Here is a 16,902-nt window from a genome sequence, read left to right on the forward strand (position 1 = left end):
TGCTATAGATGTGGCCACGGCCATATAAATCATGATAATTCACAATTGCAGGTCATTTTCCATGACCAGAGTGCCTGCAGCTGTATGCAGGTTCATGAGTATGCACCTGCTTCCATTGAGAATACATTGTGCGTATGCACCTATGACTATTCACGAGCAGGTGCCAATAGTCACTGCTGTGATGCATGTACATGTGCAAACACAATGCTGCATAGCTGAACAAGGATAAATATAGATATTCAGGGTTATGGTACATAGGCACGCATTATAGCTAATATAACTAGTCCTAAAATAAAAATAACTAGTCCTATAATAAGACTGCATAGGAGACCTCAAATAGGTTGAACTTGATGGACAATTGTCTTTTTTTCAACCTTAGTTACTATGCTACTATGTTACTCTGTTACTATGTAAGGACCTATCTGTATAAGAATTTACCCCAAAATAAAGCAACCTGAAAGATGCATAACAATGGGTATCTTTTTGAATATATGAAGTATTAAGCAACAGTTTAGCAAAGTGAGGGGCAGATTTATTAAGCTCGGTGAAGTGATAAATTGGAAGGTGATAAAGGACCAGCCAGTCAGCTCCTAACTGTCATTTTTCAAACCCAGCCTGTGACATGTCAGTTAGGATCTGATTGGCTGGTCCTTTATCACCTTCCACTTTATCACTTCACCGAGCTTAATAAATCTACCCCTGAGTGCCTAGACAAATTGTTATATTTTATTACGTGGAGACATATGAAGAACAAATACCTGAGCTAAAAATATTACAAATTAAAATATATAGATAAGATTTAACCTTAAATAGTACTTCTTATATTAATTTGGCTTGAGATGTGTTACTAAAAGGTATAACTGCTCTTCTTTTTCAGCTGGACACTGTGGTAAATAAAACAAGTCTGAAGGACACTTCTGCTCAGTGTAAAGTTGTGGGCTTGATGTAAGACATTTACTAAATTAGTGTACAATTTCATTTCTGAATTATTTAATTTAGAAACTACAGTAAAAATTTAATACAATTAAAGTAACTTAAGTTCTGTGTATGATATTGGGAGACCTTCAAAGAATAAATTGACGAAAGCTAATCAGTTATTAATAATTGAATATCAGCAATTTATAATTTATGGTATTGTTGGCATTGTGTTCCAGGTTGGCTAATTCCAAAGATACTAAAGTTGATACCATATGCACATACATCAACAACTCAGCCCTGCCCCCATTTGATACAGTGACCTACTACAAGGAGCTGAAAAACCAGACAAACAACTTCACCAAACTGGGGATCTATACTCTGGATCCAAATAGTGTTTATGTCAATGGTAAGGTCAAACGATTAACCTCCCACAGGTATTAATTGCCTAAATCATACAGTTTTCTTTACAGTACTTGGCATAAATAAAGTGACTTTTGTTATAAAACATCAGAAATAATTTAAAAAACTTAATATGAAACTGAAAAATAGGTGGAACTTCAGTGAAAAAATAATTAAGCTTTGATAGACAACAAGTTATATTATTTTAGCTTTAATTTAAATCCATTCTTTTTTATCTAGAATACAATGAGAAGCTTATAATCACTACAACAACTGGTAAGTTAACATCAAAGAATTATTTGTAAATTATTGGTTTTAATAAAAAACAAATACACTAAATACATTAAAATTTATATATATATATATATATATATATATATATATATGAATATAAGGTATTTTAGATTGTATTTATCATAACATATCTACAATTCTTAATTTTTACTTCTTTTCATTTCAGGGCCAATCCCAACTACACCAATGACAACAGCCAACACCTTCACCTTGAATTTCACAATAACTAATCTCCCATACACTACAGATATGGGGACACCAAACACCTCTGCATTTAATAGCACTCAGCTCATCGTAGATACTTTGGTAAGTTTAATAGCTTGTGGGCAAGCTTCATTTATGTTACTAACATAACTCAATTAATATGGCTGTGAAACCCTGAGTGCTAGCTTATATCTTGTGTTATTTTTTGTGATACAGAAAATAATTCCTCTATAAACCAAGTTTGCAAAACCTGTTAGCTGTTTTTACAATAATGTTACATTGTTATTTACTTTTATCTTGGTTCCACATGCTATAGATGTGGCCACGCTCATACAAATCATGATAATTCACAATTGCGGGTCATTTTCCATGACCAGAGTGCCTGCAGCTGTATGAAGGTTCATGAGTATGCACTTGCTTCCATTGAGAATACATTGTGCACCTATGACTATTCACGAGCAGGTGCCAATAGTCACTGCTGTGATACATGTGCACGTGCAAACACAACGCTGCATAGCTGATCAAGTACTTATCTGTATAAGAATTTACCCTAAAATAAAACAACCTGAAAGATGCATAACACTGGGTATCTTTTATAATATATGAAGTATTAAGCAACAGTTTAGCAAAGTGAGTGCCTAGACAAATTGTTAAATTTTATTACGTGGAGACATATGAAGAACAAATACCTGAGCTAAATTATTACAAATTAAAATATATAGATAAGTTTTAACCTTAAATAGTACTTCTTATATTAATTTTGCTAGAGAAGTGTTACTAAAAGGTATAACTGCTCTTCTTTTTCAGCTGGACACTGTGGTAAATAAAACAAGTCTGAAGGACACTTCTGCTCAGTGTAAAGTTGTGGGCTTGATGTAAGACATTTACTAAATTAGTGTACAATTTCATTTCTGAATTATTTAATTTAGAAACTACAGTAAAAATTAAATACAATTAAAGTAACTTAAGTTCTGTGTATGATATTGGGAGACCTTCAGAGAATAAATTGATGAAAGCTAATCAGTTATTAATATTTGAATATCAGAAATTTATAATTTATAGTATTGTTGGCATTGTGTTCCAGGTTGGCTAATTCCAAAGATACTAAAGTTGATGCCATATGCACATACATCAACAACTCAGCCCTGCCCCCATTTGATACAGTGACCTACTACAAGGAGCTGAAAAACCAGACAAACAACTTCACCAAACTGGGGATCTATACTCTGGATCCAAATAGTGTTTATGTCAATGGTAAGGTCAAACGATTAACCTCCCACAGGTATTAATTGCCTAAATCATACAGTTTTCTTTACAGTACTTGGCATAAATAAAGTGACTTTTGTTATAAAACATCAGAAATAATTTAAAAAAATTAATATGAAACTGAAAAATAGGTGGAACTTCAGTGAAAAAATAATTAAGCTTTGATAGACAACAAGTTATATTATTTTAGCTTTCATTTTGAATCCATTCTTTTTTTATCTAGAATACAATGAGAAGCTGATAATCACTACAACAACAGGTAAGTTAACATCAAAAAATGATTTGTAAATTAATGGTTTAATAAAAAACCAATACACTACATACATTAATATATATATATATATATATATATATATATGAATATAAGTTATTTTAGATTGTATCTATCATAACATATCTACAATTCTTAATTTTTACTACTTTTCATTTCAGGGCCAATCCCAACTACACCAATGACAACAGCCAACACCTTCACCTTGAATTTCACAATAACTAATCTCCCATACACTACAGATATGGGGACACCAAACACCTCTGCATTTAATAGCACTCAGCTCATCATAGATACTTTGGTAAGTTTAATAGCTTGTGGGCAAGCTTCATTTATGTTATTAACATAACACAATTAATATGGCTGTGAAACCCTGAGTGCTAGCTTATATCTTGTGCTATTTTTTGTGATACAGAAAATAACTCCTCTATGAACCAAGTTTGCAAAATCTGTTAGATGTTTTTACAATAATTTTACATTGTTATTTACTTTTATCTTGGATCCATATGCTATAGATGTGGCCACGGTCATACAAATCATGATAATTCACAATTGCGGGTCATTTTCCATGACCAGAGTGCCTGCAGCTGTATGAAGGTTCATGAGTATGCACCTGCTTCCATTGAGAATACATTGTGCGTATGCACCTATGACTATTCACAAGCAGGTGCCAATAGTCACTGCTGTGATACTTGTGCACGTGCAAACACAACGCTGCATAGCTGAACAAGTACTTATCTGTATAGGAAATTACCCTAAAATAAAACAACCTGAAACATGCATAACACTGGGTATCTTTTTAAATATATGAAATATTAAGCAACAGTTTAGCAAAGTGAGTGCCTAGACAAATTGTTAAATTTTATTATGTGGAGACATATGAAGAACAAATACCTGAGCTAAAATTATTACAAATTAAAATATATAGATAAGTTTTAACCTTAAATAGTACTTCTTATATTAATTTGCTAGAGATGTGTTACTAAAAGGTATAACTGCTCTTCTTTTTCAGCTGGACACTGTGGTAAATAAAACAAGTCTGAAGGACACTTCTGCTCAGTGTAAAGTTGTGGGCTTGATGTAAGACATTTACTATTTTAGTGTACTATTTCATTTCTGAATTATTTAATTTAGAAACTACAGTAAAAATGAAATACAATTAAAGTAACTTATGTTCTGTGTATGATATTGGGAGTCCTTCAGAGAATAGATTGATGAAGGCTAATCAGTTATTAATATTTGAACATCAGCAATTTATAATTTATGGTATTGTTGGCATTGTGTTCCAGGTTGGCCAATTCCAAAGACACTAAAGTTGATGCCATATGCACATACATCAACAACTCAGCCCTGCCCCCATTTGATACAGTGACCTACTACAAGGATCTGAAAAACCAGACAATCAACTTCACCAAACTGGGGATCTATACTCTGGATCCAAATAGTGTTTATGTCAATGGTAAAGTGAAACGATTAACCTTCCACAGATATTAATTGCCTAAATCATACAGTTTTCTTTACAGTACTTGTCATAAATAAAGTGACTTTTGTTATAAAACATCAGAAATAATTTAAAAAAATTAATATGAAACTGAAAAATAGGTGGAACTTCTGTGGAAAAAATTAATTGAGCTTTGATAGACAACAAGTTATATTATTTTAGCTTTAATTTTGAATCCTCTTTATTTTTATCTAGAATACAAAGAGAAGCTGTTAATCACTACTACAACAGGTAAGTTAACATCAAAAAATGATTTGTAAATTATTGGTTTTAATAAAAAACCAATATATATATATATATATATATATATATATATATATATATAGTAGTTTAGATTGCATCTATCATAACAGATATCTACAATTCTTAATTTTTACTACTTTTCATTTCAGGGCCAATCCCAACTACACCAATGACAACAGCCAACACCTTCACCTTGAATTTCACAATAACTAATCTCCCATACACTACAGATATGGGGACACCAAACACCTCGGCATTTAATAGCACTCAGCTCATCATAGATACTTTGGTAAGTTTAATAGCTTGTGGGCAAGCTCAACTTATGGCATTAACATAACTAAATTAATATGGCTGTGAAACCCTGAGTGCTAGTTTATATCTTGTGTTATATGTGTGATACGGAGGATAATTCCTCCTGGGCTCAAGGTGTATTATCTATTAGCTGTTTCTACAATAATGTTACATTGTCATTTACTTTTATCTTGGTTCCATATGCTATAGATGTGGCCATGGTCACCTGACCTGCGATAATTCACAATTGTGGGTCATTTGCCATAACCAGTGTGCCTGTAGCTGTATGCAGGTATGTGAGTACGCACCTGCTTCCATTGAGAATGCAATGTGTGTATGCACCTATGACTATCGCGAACAGATGCAAATAGTCACGGCTGTGATTCATGCACACATGCAAACACATTGCGGCATTGCTGAACAAGGACTCATCTGTATAATATTTTACTCATAAATAAAACAGGATGTAGTTATGTGACCGGCAGTCAGGAGACCACCAGTCACAATACCTCCACCTACATCCTGCACCCTCACAATCCCAACGGTTGGCATGCTGACCAACATGGACTATTCCCACTAGTGTGTGTCCAAGACACACATAGAGTGGGAGCAGAACCTATTGTGACCGCAGGTTGCCACCGAACCTGCAGCGTCACGCCGTACGTATGCTGAATGGTGGTCTCCTGACCTCCAGTCACGCTTGCCATGCCCAATAAAACATGAAAGATGTATAATACTGGGTATCTTTTCCTATATATGAAGTATTAAGCAACAGTTTAGCATAGTGTGTACCTAAGCAAAATGTTACATCTTAGTTCCTGGAAACATATGAAGAATATGTGAGCCAGAAATCTTACAAATTATAATATATAGATGAGTTTTCACCTTAAATAGAACTTCTTATATTAATTTTGTTAGAGATTTGTTACTAAATGGTTTAACTGCTCTTCTTTTTCAGCTGGACACTGTCGTAAATAAAACAAGTCTGAAGGACTCTTCTGCTCAGTGTAAAGTTGTGAGATTGACGTAAGACATTTACTATTCTAGTGTACAATATCATTTCTGAATTATTTAATTTTCACAAAACAGTATAAATTAAATACAATTAAAGGAACTTAATTTTTTTGTATGATATTCATTAGATTGATAGAGGCTAATCAGTTATTAATATTTGAACATCAGCAATTTATAATTTATGATATTGTTGGCATTGTGTTCCAGGTTGGCTAATTCCAAAGACACTAAAGTTGATGCCATATGCACATACAGCAACAACTTGGCTCTGCCCCCATTTGATACAGTGACCTACTACAAGGAGCTGAAAAGCCAGACAAACAATTCCACCAAACTGGGGATCTATACTTTGGATCCAAATAGTGTTTATGTCAATGGTAAGGTTAAATCCTTTACATCCCACTGTTTATTTGCCTAAATCATACATTTCTCTCTTAACAGTGGTTGTTTAGTATTAATAAAATGCCTTATGTGATAAAATATCTCAAATCATGAAGAATGTGTTTATTTGAGTGATAGATAGTGGCTAATGATTTAAAAAATTAACTGAGCTATGAATAGGCAACAATTGAGATTAATTTAACTTAAATTTTAATTATCTTCCTTTTTATCTAGGATACAATGAGAAGCTGTCAGTTACACCAACCACAAGTAAGTTCATAATAATAAAATTGATTTATGATTTATTGGTTTTAGTACAAAAAAGTAACACATAAAAATATATGGGAAAGCTATTATAAAGTCTTTTGAATTGTTTTAATTGTAACACATATGTGCAGTACTTTATTTTTACTTCTTTGCATTTCAGGTCCAATCCCAACTACACTAATGACAGCAGTCAACACCTTGACCTTGAATTTCACAATAACTAATCTCCCATACACTACAGATATGGGGACACCAAACACCTCTGCATTTAATAGCACTCAGCTCATCATAGATACTTTGGTAAGTGTTATAGCTTGCGTGCAAGCTCAACTTATGGCATTAACATAACTAAATTAATATGGCTGTGAAACCCTGAGTGCTAGTTTATATCTTGTATTATTTGTGTGATACGGAACATAATTCCTCCTGGGCTCAAGGTGCATTATTTATTAGCTGTTTCCACAATAATGCTACATTGTTATATAGTTTTATCTTGGTTCCATATGTTATAGATGTGGCCATGGTCACCTGACCTGTGATAATTCACAATTGTGGGTCATTTGCCATAACCAGTGTGCCTGCAGCTGTATGCAGGTATGTGAGTGCACACCTGCTTCCATTGAGAATGCATTGTGTGTATGCACCTATGACTATTCGTGAGCAGGTGCAAATAATCACGGCTGTGATACATGCGCACTTACAAACACATTTCTGCATTGCTGAACAAGGACTCATCTGTATAAGAATTTACCCATAAAATAAAACAGGATGTAGTTATGTGACCTGCAGTCAGGAGACCACCAGTCACAATACCTCCACCTACATCCTGCACCCTCACAATCCCGACAGTTGGCATGCCGACCAACATAGACTATTCCCACTAGTGGGTGTCCAAGACACACAGAGTGGGAACAGAACCCATGGTGACTGCAGGTTGCCACCGAACCCACAGCACTCCGCCAGATTTATGACGAATGTTAGTCTCCTGACCACCAGTCACACATACCATGCCAAATAAAATGTGAAAGATGCATAACACTGGGTATCTTTTCCTATATATGAAGTTTTAAGCAACAGTTTAGCATAGTGTGTACCTAAACAACTTGTTACATCTTAGTACCTGTAAACATATGAAGAATATGTGAGCCAGAAATCTTACAAATTAAAATATATAGATTCGTTTTTACCTTAAATAGTACTTCTTATATTATTTTTGTTAGAGATGTGTTACTAAAAGGTATAACTGCTCTTCTTTTTCAGCTGGACACTGTGGTATATAAAACAAGTCTGAAGGACACTTCTGCTCAGTGTAAAGTTGTGAGATTGACGTAAGACATTTACTATTCTCATTTCCAAATGATTTCATTTCAAAACTACTAGTACATGAAACACAATTAAAAGTAAAGCTGTGCATATAATTGTACTGTGTATTGTGATGACCAATTCTCATTGATTGGTTGGTCAGGAATGCTGAAATCTTCCAACATGCCTACTGATTTGATTAGTGCTGGCCAGATATCCTGCACATTGTGCAGTGTGTGGGCTTTGCCAACAGACCAATACACTGCACAGTACACATGTCACAGTAGTAGGCATATGTATGCAAATGTCCAGCAGGAAGTCTTTCTCTGCTGTCCTGCTTCAAACACAGGACTAGGTCTGTGCTGTGGCAGTACCCCCTTGCCCTCTTGCCACATGTCTGCCCCTTTCCTGCTTTTCCACCCAGTCAACACCTATAATTGTGTGCAGAGACCTGTAGCAGCACCCTGTGCCACTCCTCCACCCTCCCTTCAGTGCAGATGGGCTGAGGAGGTGTATCTCTTCTCTCATGCTGCTTTGCCACATAAGTACATAGAAGTTACGGTACAGTGTTAAAGATTTATCGGGAGCCTGGGGTGACATACCGGCCACCCATTCTGTTGATAGGGGCTCTTAACTGTGTCCAAAAGCTGGTGACCATTACAGGTCCTAAGCCCTAGGAGAGTACACATTATGTGATATGTCATCCTGTATCCTATATAATCCTGCTGTCTCTCATCCTAAACCCTCTGTCCCAACCCCACTTTCTACCCGATCTGTGTCGCCCCTGTCTGTGTGCCCCTCCCTTTTAGAATGTAAGCTTTCACGAGCTGGGCCCCTTTCGCTCATACTTTTCTGTCTCTTACTTAACCTATCTTCTTTTCAATACTCCTTTGATTTGATTTAGATTTATCTTCTGTTCATTAACTTTGCATTTTGTTAATTGATCAAAATAAACGATTAACACTTCTATGTTTGAAAGGATTCTTACTTTGCAGCATTTTTTCCACACCTGCCTAAACTTTTTGCACAGTACTGTACATGCGGTAACGATATATTGTGTCCTTGTCCACCACATCTTGCAGTAATTACTGGGTGGCACTATATATCACACCATTAGTCATGCCATTGGCTGGGGTAAACATTGATCTGATGAGTACCAGGCCTTAAAGCTACACTGTAGGGCTTACTCTAGGTGGGCTCTGGAGCCACCTCTGCTGCAGTAGAGGGAAGGGGACATGCAACAATCCCAGGTATTATTGTCCATGGAACCTGTAAAGGTGTGCAGTGCTGCCACATGTTTTGTGATAAAATATAGCATAGGGAGCTTGGATAAATCCAGGATGACCCCCTTTATTGCTGTTACTAGTTTTTTGGGAGTTAATATATGGCCATAACTAGGGGTATGTCATATGTGCAGCCACACAGAGCACAATATGAGCATCACTGTTACCACCCCATGGCCTTGCTTCAGGATCACGGCTGCCATGCTGATGGAGTACTTTACAGTCTGTGTAGCCAAACATAGCATCCTCAGAACACCCTATTCAATGCTGCACCTCCTGAAGCTGCTGGCCCCACCTCCTGTGCACATCATCGTGACATTGGGCATTGAGTGGGTAGAGCCACACTGGGTGCTTTTAAGCCTAGTTACTGCTCTGTGCCCATTAAGGAATAATTACATTTGCAGTGCGATCTGGATATGATATTAGTGCACAAAATTACATTACAATATCTGATTATACCATTGGAATGTATGACCGAACACACAAAGGGGTGTCTGTGTATTTCCAGTCCACAGACCATGCATACACAGAGTTCATTTCTGGGGAGGGTTCAGAAGAACCCTCTCCTGGTATTTTGTACTTATTGTAGCCCATAGGCTACAGCAGTAGAATGCCAGTACATCCTGTGTACTTGTGTTGACCTGCCTATTATGTAAATTATTTTAATACTCCTGAGAATGGAAAAAAGCTGCACACACTGTGGACAGATAATTGGTTAGTTAGGATGATAAAAATCTGTCAGTGTATGACCAAAATATCTGACACATTTTGCATGTCAGAATAATGGTCCAACATATTTTTATTGGGAGCAGTACGAGATCCCGGTGGTTGGGATCCCGGCAGTCAGGAGACAGATGCCGGGAGTCCGACAGCTGGGATCCCAGTGGCGAGAACAGCGTGTCCCCTCGTGGGCTCACTGCGCTCGCCATGCTTCGGGACGGTGGTAACCTTCGGTCGCCACAGGTTTTTATTTCCTTCTGGGTGGTGGCGTGGACCCCCACCCAAGAGTGATTCAGCTGGTTTCGGGATCCCAACAGTCGGTCAAGTGACTGCCTCCTTACTTATCTGCCAGTGTATGCCCACCTTAAATTATATGCTGTGTATGACATTGTGAGAAAATCAGAGTGTAAATTGATAAAGCCTAATTTTATGTATATATATATATATATATCAATATCAGCACTGGATATTTTACTGTATTGTTGGCATTGTGTTCCAGGTTGGCCAATTCCAAAGACACTAAAGTTGATGCCATATGCACATACACCAACAACTTGGCTCTGCTCCCATTTGATACAGTGACCTACTACAAGGAGCTGAAAAACCAGACAAACAGCTTCACCAAACTGGGGATCTATACTCTGGATCCAAATAGTGCTTATGTCAATGGTAAGGTCAAAGGATTAACCTTACACAGTTTCTAATTACCTCAATTATAAAGTTCCCTTTACAGTGTGTGTTTGGTATGAAAAAAATGCTTTGTGTTATAAAACATCTCAAATAAATAAAAATAATATATTTAAGTGAAAGATAGTGAATATTTTGAGCTATGGAAAAGTAACAAGTGGAATTAATTTAACTGGAATTTTGAATTTGCTTTCTTTTTATCTAGGGTACAATGAGAAGCTGTCAATTACACCAACCACAAGTAAGTTCACATCAATAAAATTGATCTGTAATTTATTGGTTTTGGTACAAAAAAGTAACACAGTAAAACATATGGGAAAGTTAATATAAAGTATATTAGATTATTTTTATTATTATAACACATACTGTAGGTGCAGTACTTTATTTTTACCTCTTTGCATTTCAGGTCCAATCCCAACCACACCAATGACAGCAGTCAACACCTTCACCTTGAATTTCACAATAACTAATCTCCCATACACTACAGATATGGGGACACCAAACACCTCTGCATTTAATAGCACTCAGCTCATCATAGATACTTTGGTAAGTGAAATAGTTTGTGGGCAAGACCATCTTACTGCATGTTATTTATGTTAATTAATACTGCTGTAAAACCCTAAGAACTAGCTTTTTTCTTGTGTTATTTTAGTGCTATGGAATGTACTTAATTCCTCCTGAACTCTAGGTTGCATAATCTGTTAGCCATGTCCAAAATAATATTATGTTTGTATTTACTTTTATTTTGATTCCTTATGTTACAGTATGTGAATATGCCCAAACCAAACAATGTTAAAGACACATTACACTAGGTATCTTTTCCTACACATGTGTCCTTATATAATCCATCTTTGCTGAAGTCATGCCAAACAGCCCCTCATAGCTCACCGTGTCCTGTGAGACTCTGCTAGTGCCAGGCCTCTTTTTGCATCAGTATTGCCAAAATGCATCTTAGTTGCAATGTGATGTGACTAGGATGCACCAGGAGACTAAGCTGATTAATGTGATGTATGCCACTTGTATATCTGTCTTCAACTGAGTTTCTGAATCTGCATAGGAACTGCTGCGATGCAGTGGCCGTGGCTTTTTTCCATACCAAGTTTCATTGTGCCTCATAACCTGTCACGCACAGATATATAAGTGTCACATATCAAATTAATCAGCACAGTCTCTTGGTGCGTCCTAATTGCATCTTGTGGACTACCAGCAAAAAAAGAAGCCTGACACTAAGGAGTTGCACTGGACATGTCAGCTCACTCACTCAAGTATAAGCTTCAGCTTGAGTTTCATTCTCTCAAATCTTCAGTTTACCATAGACCTTGCAAATAAAAACACAAAACAATTAAACAGCACCCAAAACATTATCAATGCTCTGGTGACTCATTAGAGTTTATCACATTTCATATATTTGTGAACCTTCTTTAAATTCGTTAAAGTAGTTATAGTTATGTGTCTTTCCACATATCTCATTATATTTTGTGTGTATACCCTTTCCCATAAGTCTTGAGTGTATAATCCAGGTTTCATATTGCTACAATTACTGTCTTAGGGCCTCATTCAGACCTGTTTGCATGTTGCATTTTTTCACAGCTGTGCAAATGGGTCTGAACTGCGCATGCGTGTGACCCACAGTGCGCAGGCGCATTGCTGCCCGGCGACAGGGGTCACCAGAGAGCGACGACCCGTACGAAGAAAGTGATCGCACTGGCGATCGCAAGAATATTGACAGACAGAAGGCGTTCATGGGCGGCAACTCACCATTTTCTGGGAGTGGTCGGAAAAACACAGGCGTGCCCGGCCGTTTCCAGGGAGAGATCCTGACATCAGCTTCCTTCTGGATCATCGCAGCTGGTGTGTAAGTCCTGCGCTGTGCAGAAACTGCACAAACTTTTGTTTGTGCAGCTCACTGCACATCCGAACGCATCCCTGCAAAGCCCTAACCCCCTCCCCTGTAGGCAGCGATTATCTGGTCGCATCAGAGCAACAAATAGCCTGCATGCGACCAGGTCTGAATGAGGCCCTTAGTTTTGAGTCTCAGTATGAAATACACAGAAGAGGAGTAATTTATGAGTCACAATGTTATCACCACTTTAGTTATGTTTAATGTCATTTTGTTTTCAACCACGCAGCTGAATCCTCTAATGAAGAACACGACTATAGGGACTTCATATTCAGGGTGTGGAAGCATAAGCTTCAGGTAGGTTTTTTGTTTGCTAAGTGATAAATTTCTGTTCTGTTTTACACTCTATAATCTATGATATACTATACATATCACTAGTTTTTTGGCAGATTATAACTATGATCTTCCAATTTTTGTACAGCTCAGAAAACAGTGCAGGACACACTAAAGTTAATGCCATCTGCAAATATGTCAGTAATACCAGTTCTTCAACATTTAACAAAGTGGCTTTATACCAGGAGATAAGCAATCGGACCAGCAGCATTACCAAACTGGGAATATATACCTTGGATCCCAGCAGTCTATATGTTAATGGTAAGAGTTCATGAAAGTACAATATATAACTTGTATAAGAGCTCATTAGTGAAGCACATTGCAAGACACCAGCATAAATTATTAAATTGCTTTAAAATAGAAGCTGATGACACTTTTTATAAATTCATCTAAAAAAAAGGGGTATATTAAATTGAAGTCGAAAACTGCCGTCTGTCAAAAAGACGTCAGTTTTCGACTTTTTAAGGTCGAATCCTGATTCGACCTATTCAATATTTTGCTAAATTTTTCGACAGGTCGATAAATTTGACTTGTCGAAAAGCACGTGGATCAGCGTAATAGCTGCCGATCCACGTGCTTGTGTCGAAAACGGGGCCAAATTCAACAGGTTTTGGCCACCTTTTCGACCATCTCAGTCCGACATCAAAATGATGTCGGACTGAGATACGGACCCAGAGGAGTCGAGGAGGGGCAAGCCGCAGGGAGATGGGGGACAGCCGGCGGGCATACAGGGAGATCAGCGCTACAGTAGCGCTGCATCTGGATGTCACTCACCCGCCCGACCTCACGGCAGCTTCCACCCGGCTCCAGCACGCTGCTGGAGCCGGGTGGAAGCTGTCATGAGGTCGGGCGGCTGAGTGACATCCTGCTGCAGCGCTACTGTAGCGCTGATCTTCCCTGTATGCCCGCCGGCTGTCCCCCGCTGGTCTCTCCGTGGCTCGCCCCCCCCTTTTCCTCCTCTGTGTCCCATCTAAATTCGACTTGAAAAAGTTGAATTAAGATGGGATTGAATAGGGGTTGTCAGATCCATTCCGACAAATACATGTCGGAATGAATACGACTTTAACTGTATATATCCCTAAGCCACTTCCTTATCTGATTGATCAGGTTTGCACTTCTAGAACATCCATTACAGTATATACCCAAGATGGATTTTTGCAACCACAAAGGAGGATCTGATTTGCAGTGCAGGCCTTCATTACAACACTTACATTTCAGTCACAATACCAATATTTGCTGTGCTGGGACTCTGAAATGTTAATAACATCAGTGGGGTTAATATTTCAGTTCACTAATGCCTACTGTGTAAATTAAGACCCCCTTCCCCTGTGGAGGCCCAAATCTATGAAATCTATCTATTTGCTGAAAACAAAATATCTGCAGAACATGCTTTATGTCCGTAAACAGTGCTGTGGAGGGAGCATCAGAGATATCAGATACATGGTGTATGCAGCGGAGGTTATGGAAACCATAGTGTGCTATTAGTTAAGAAAACATCCTTAGGGGGTCTACGTACTAAGCCTTAGAGAAAAATAAGGTGGAGAGAGATAAAGTACCAGCCAATCAGTTCCTAACTGCCATGTTACAGGTGTTTGAAAAATGCCAAAAGCTGGTTGGCTGGTACTTTGTCTCCATCCACTTATCTCCCTCCAAAGCCTAGTACCTAGACCCCTTAATCTATTATGGAATATATGATCCAGAAAGCTCACTTATGCTCTATGCTCTGACATGTGCCAGTCACATCACAAAGGGGTTGACGTATCAAATAATGAAAAAGTGGAGAAGTTGTTCAATGCAACCAATCAGCTTCTACCTATCATTTTATTGAATGTACTTGATACAGTAAAAGCTACCTTAAACCTGATTGGTGGCTATGAGCAACTTCTCCACTGGTTCACTTCACCACTGTTTTCACTGATTAATACATCAACCCCAAAGTGCATTTCACTATGGCTTTTGTTAGAGCATTAGAATTACCATTAAATGAAGGGGGTGATAATTGTGAATACGGGGGTTGATAAATTGAATGATTGGTGATAAAATGATGATAAAGTGATGATAAAGTGAATATGGAGATACATATTTGGTGATTTTAAAATGGGCCATATTATGATAGTGCTCTAGAGTCTCAAAACTTCTGATCTGAGAAACTGTTTACAAAATAGATTCCATGCTGTACCTGCACATTTTATAGTGCACACATATATGATTCAGCAAACTTGCCTACTTCTTAGGACTCCTCTCCGGCAAAACCCCAGAGAGTAGATGCTGCAGACATATTTAAGGAGTGGGGCTGGGCCATCACATCATTAGGTCCCACCCCTGTAGTGACAAAACGCTGCAATTTGTGGGTCAGTGAAAAAGGTCAGGGTTAAATAACATGATTTTGCATCATTTAGCCATGCCGCCTCATAACAGAGCCACAATTCTCCGTATCTTTTTATCTTGCCTGCTTCACTATGCAAATAGGAAGGAGGCCGGAGATCTGGCCACTCTTCCCAAGGTGCGGGTGACTGCCTGAAAAATCAGGAGTCTCCCGCAACTTCCAGTATAGTAGGTAAGTATGTGTTCAGTCTCTGCTAGTAGAATTCATTAGGATTCATGAAACTGCAAAATACTGTTTAGGATTTATATATTTCTTCTTGCAGAACTGAAATGTTTTACCTGTTTTCCTCTTTTTTCCCCCCACAGGATACAATGAAGCAGCAAGTAAGTAGCATTTATATTATATTATAATAACAAATTCTTCTCTGCATTTCTTTGCGCTGTTTTTCATAAACACCATATATGCCTAGTTGGATTTTATGGTTATATGAATTTGATTAAAAAAAAATGTCTTTTACCTTTAGCTGTGGAGCCCCCCATTCAAGCGGTTACAAAATCTCCAGTAGAAACATCCAAATATGATTATATCACCCTCAACTTTACAATCACTAACCTGATTTACACCCCTGACCTTGGTATAAAAAGCTCTGCAAAGTACAATACCACCGCTGCAGATGTCCTAACCTTGGTAAGTAACCATATAAAATTGAAATTGTTTTTAATGACTTTCAAAGACTTGTGGTCACAAAGTTTAGAAAACAATAAATAGAGCTAGTTACTTTTGGAAGACACCTAATGCAGAGCTGGACTACTGTACACCATTCGAGTAGCACATCTTATTTTCTCACTGCACATATTCAGAAACTAAGCATATGCAAGTACAGGTGATGCAGTCATATGCATTTTAGAGACATCTCCATCTGTGAATGAATTAAGGTGGCCATACACTAGTGTGACTTCCACGAGGGGAGAAGTTGCATACATTGCATACTGCCCGGCAGCTTCCCGAGTGGGAGGATCGCATACGATACATCGCATGCAGTCCTTTTGCACACGATGTATCATATGCGATCCCAGCCAAGGCTGTCAGAGCCCACTGCCTCCGAGAAATCTAAAGTACAGCTTCTGCGATCCACAGGCAGGATTGAATTGTCCTGCGATTTGCTACTTTTAATCCGATTTCTCATCCCGATGCGTCGAAATCGGATGAAATCGAGAAAAATTGCATTTAGTTTAACTGGGCAGTAATGTATTAATGTCAGATAGGAAAAATTCTGTGAGGGCATGCCAATGCCCCTTAGGG

General features: G+C 37.8%; 1 protein-coding gene across 1 annotated transcript in view; it reads left to right on the forward strand.

The window, feature by feature from the left end:
- MUC16 (mucin 16, cell surface associated) overlaps positions 1-16,902 on the forward strand; it is a 208,623-nt gene that overhangs the window by 177,670 nt on the left and 14,051 nt on the right. Inside the window, exons 97-115 of the mRNA XM_063955513.1 lie at positions 9-132; positions 878-945; positions 1,155-1,324; positions 1,558-1,618; positions 2,900-3,069; positions 3,305-3,340; positions 3,514-3,653; positions 6,346-6,413; positions 6,609-6,778; positions 7,017-7,052; positions 7,210-7,349; positions 8,310-8,377; positions 10,854-11,023; positions 11,247-11,282; positions 11,448-11,587; positions 13,171-13,238; positions 13,363-13,535; positions 15,966-15,983; positions 16,124-16,287. Coding sequence (XP_063811583.1) covers positions 9-132; positions 878-945; positions 1,155-1,324; positions 1,558-1,618; positions 2,900-3,069; positions 3,305-3,340; positions 3,514-3,653; positions 6,346-6,413; positions 6,609-6,778; positions 7,017-7,052; positions 7,210-7,349; positions 8,310-8,377; positions 10,854-11,023; positions 11,247-11,282; positions 11,448-11,587; positions 13,171-13,238; positions 13,363-13,535; positions 15,966-15,983; positions 16,124-16,287 — 2,020 coding nt within the window. The remainder of the gene's footprint in view (positions 1-8; positions 133-877; positions 946-1,154; positions 1,325-1,557; positions 1,619-2,899; positions 3,070-3,304; positions 3,341-3,513; positions 3,654-6,345; positions 6,414-6,608; positions 6,779-7,016; positions 7,053-7,209; positions 7,350-8,309; positions 8,378-10,853; positions 11,024-11,246; positions 11,283-11,447; positions 11,588-13,170; positions 13,239-13,362; positions 13,536-15,965; positions 15,984-16,123; positions 16,288-16,902) is intronic.

The sequence above is a fragment of the Pseudophryne corroboree genome, chromosome 1, assembly GCF_028390025.1.
Source record: "Pseudophryne corroboree isolate aPseCor3 chromosome 1, aPseCor3.hap2, whole genome shotgun sequence".
In the NCBI taxonomy this organism is placed as follows: domain Eukaryota; kingdom Metazoa; phylum Chordata; class Amphibia; order Anura; family Myobatrachidae; genus Pseudophryne; species Pseudophryne corroboree.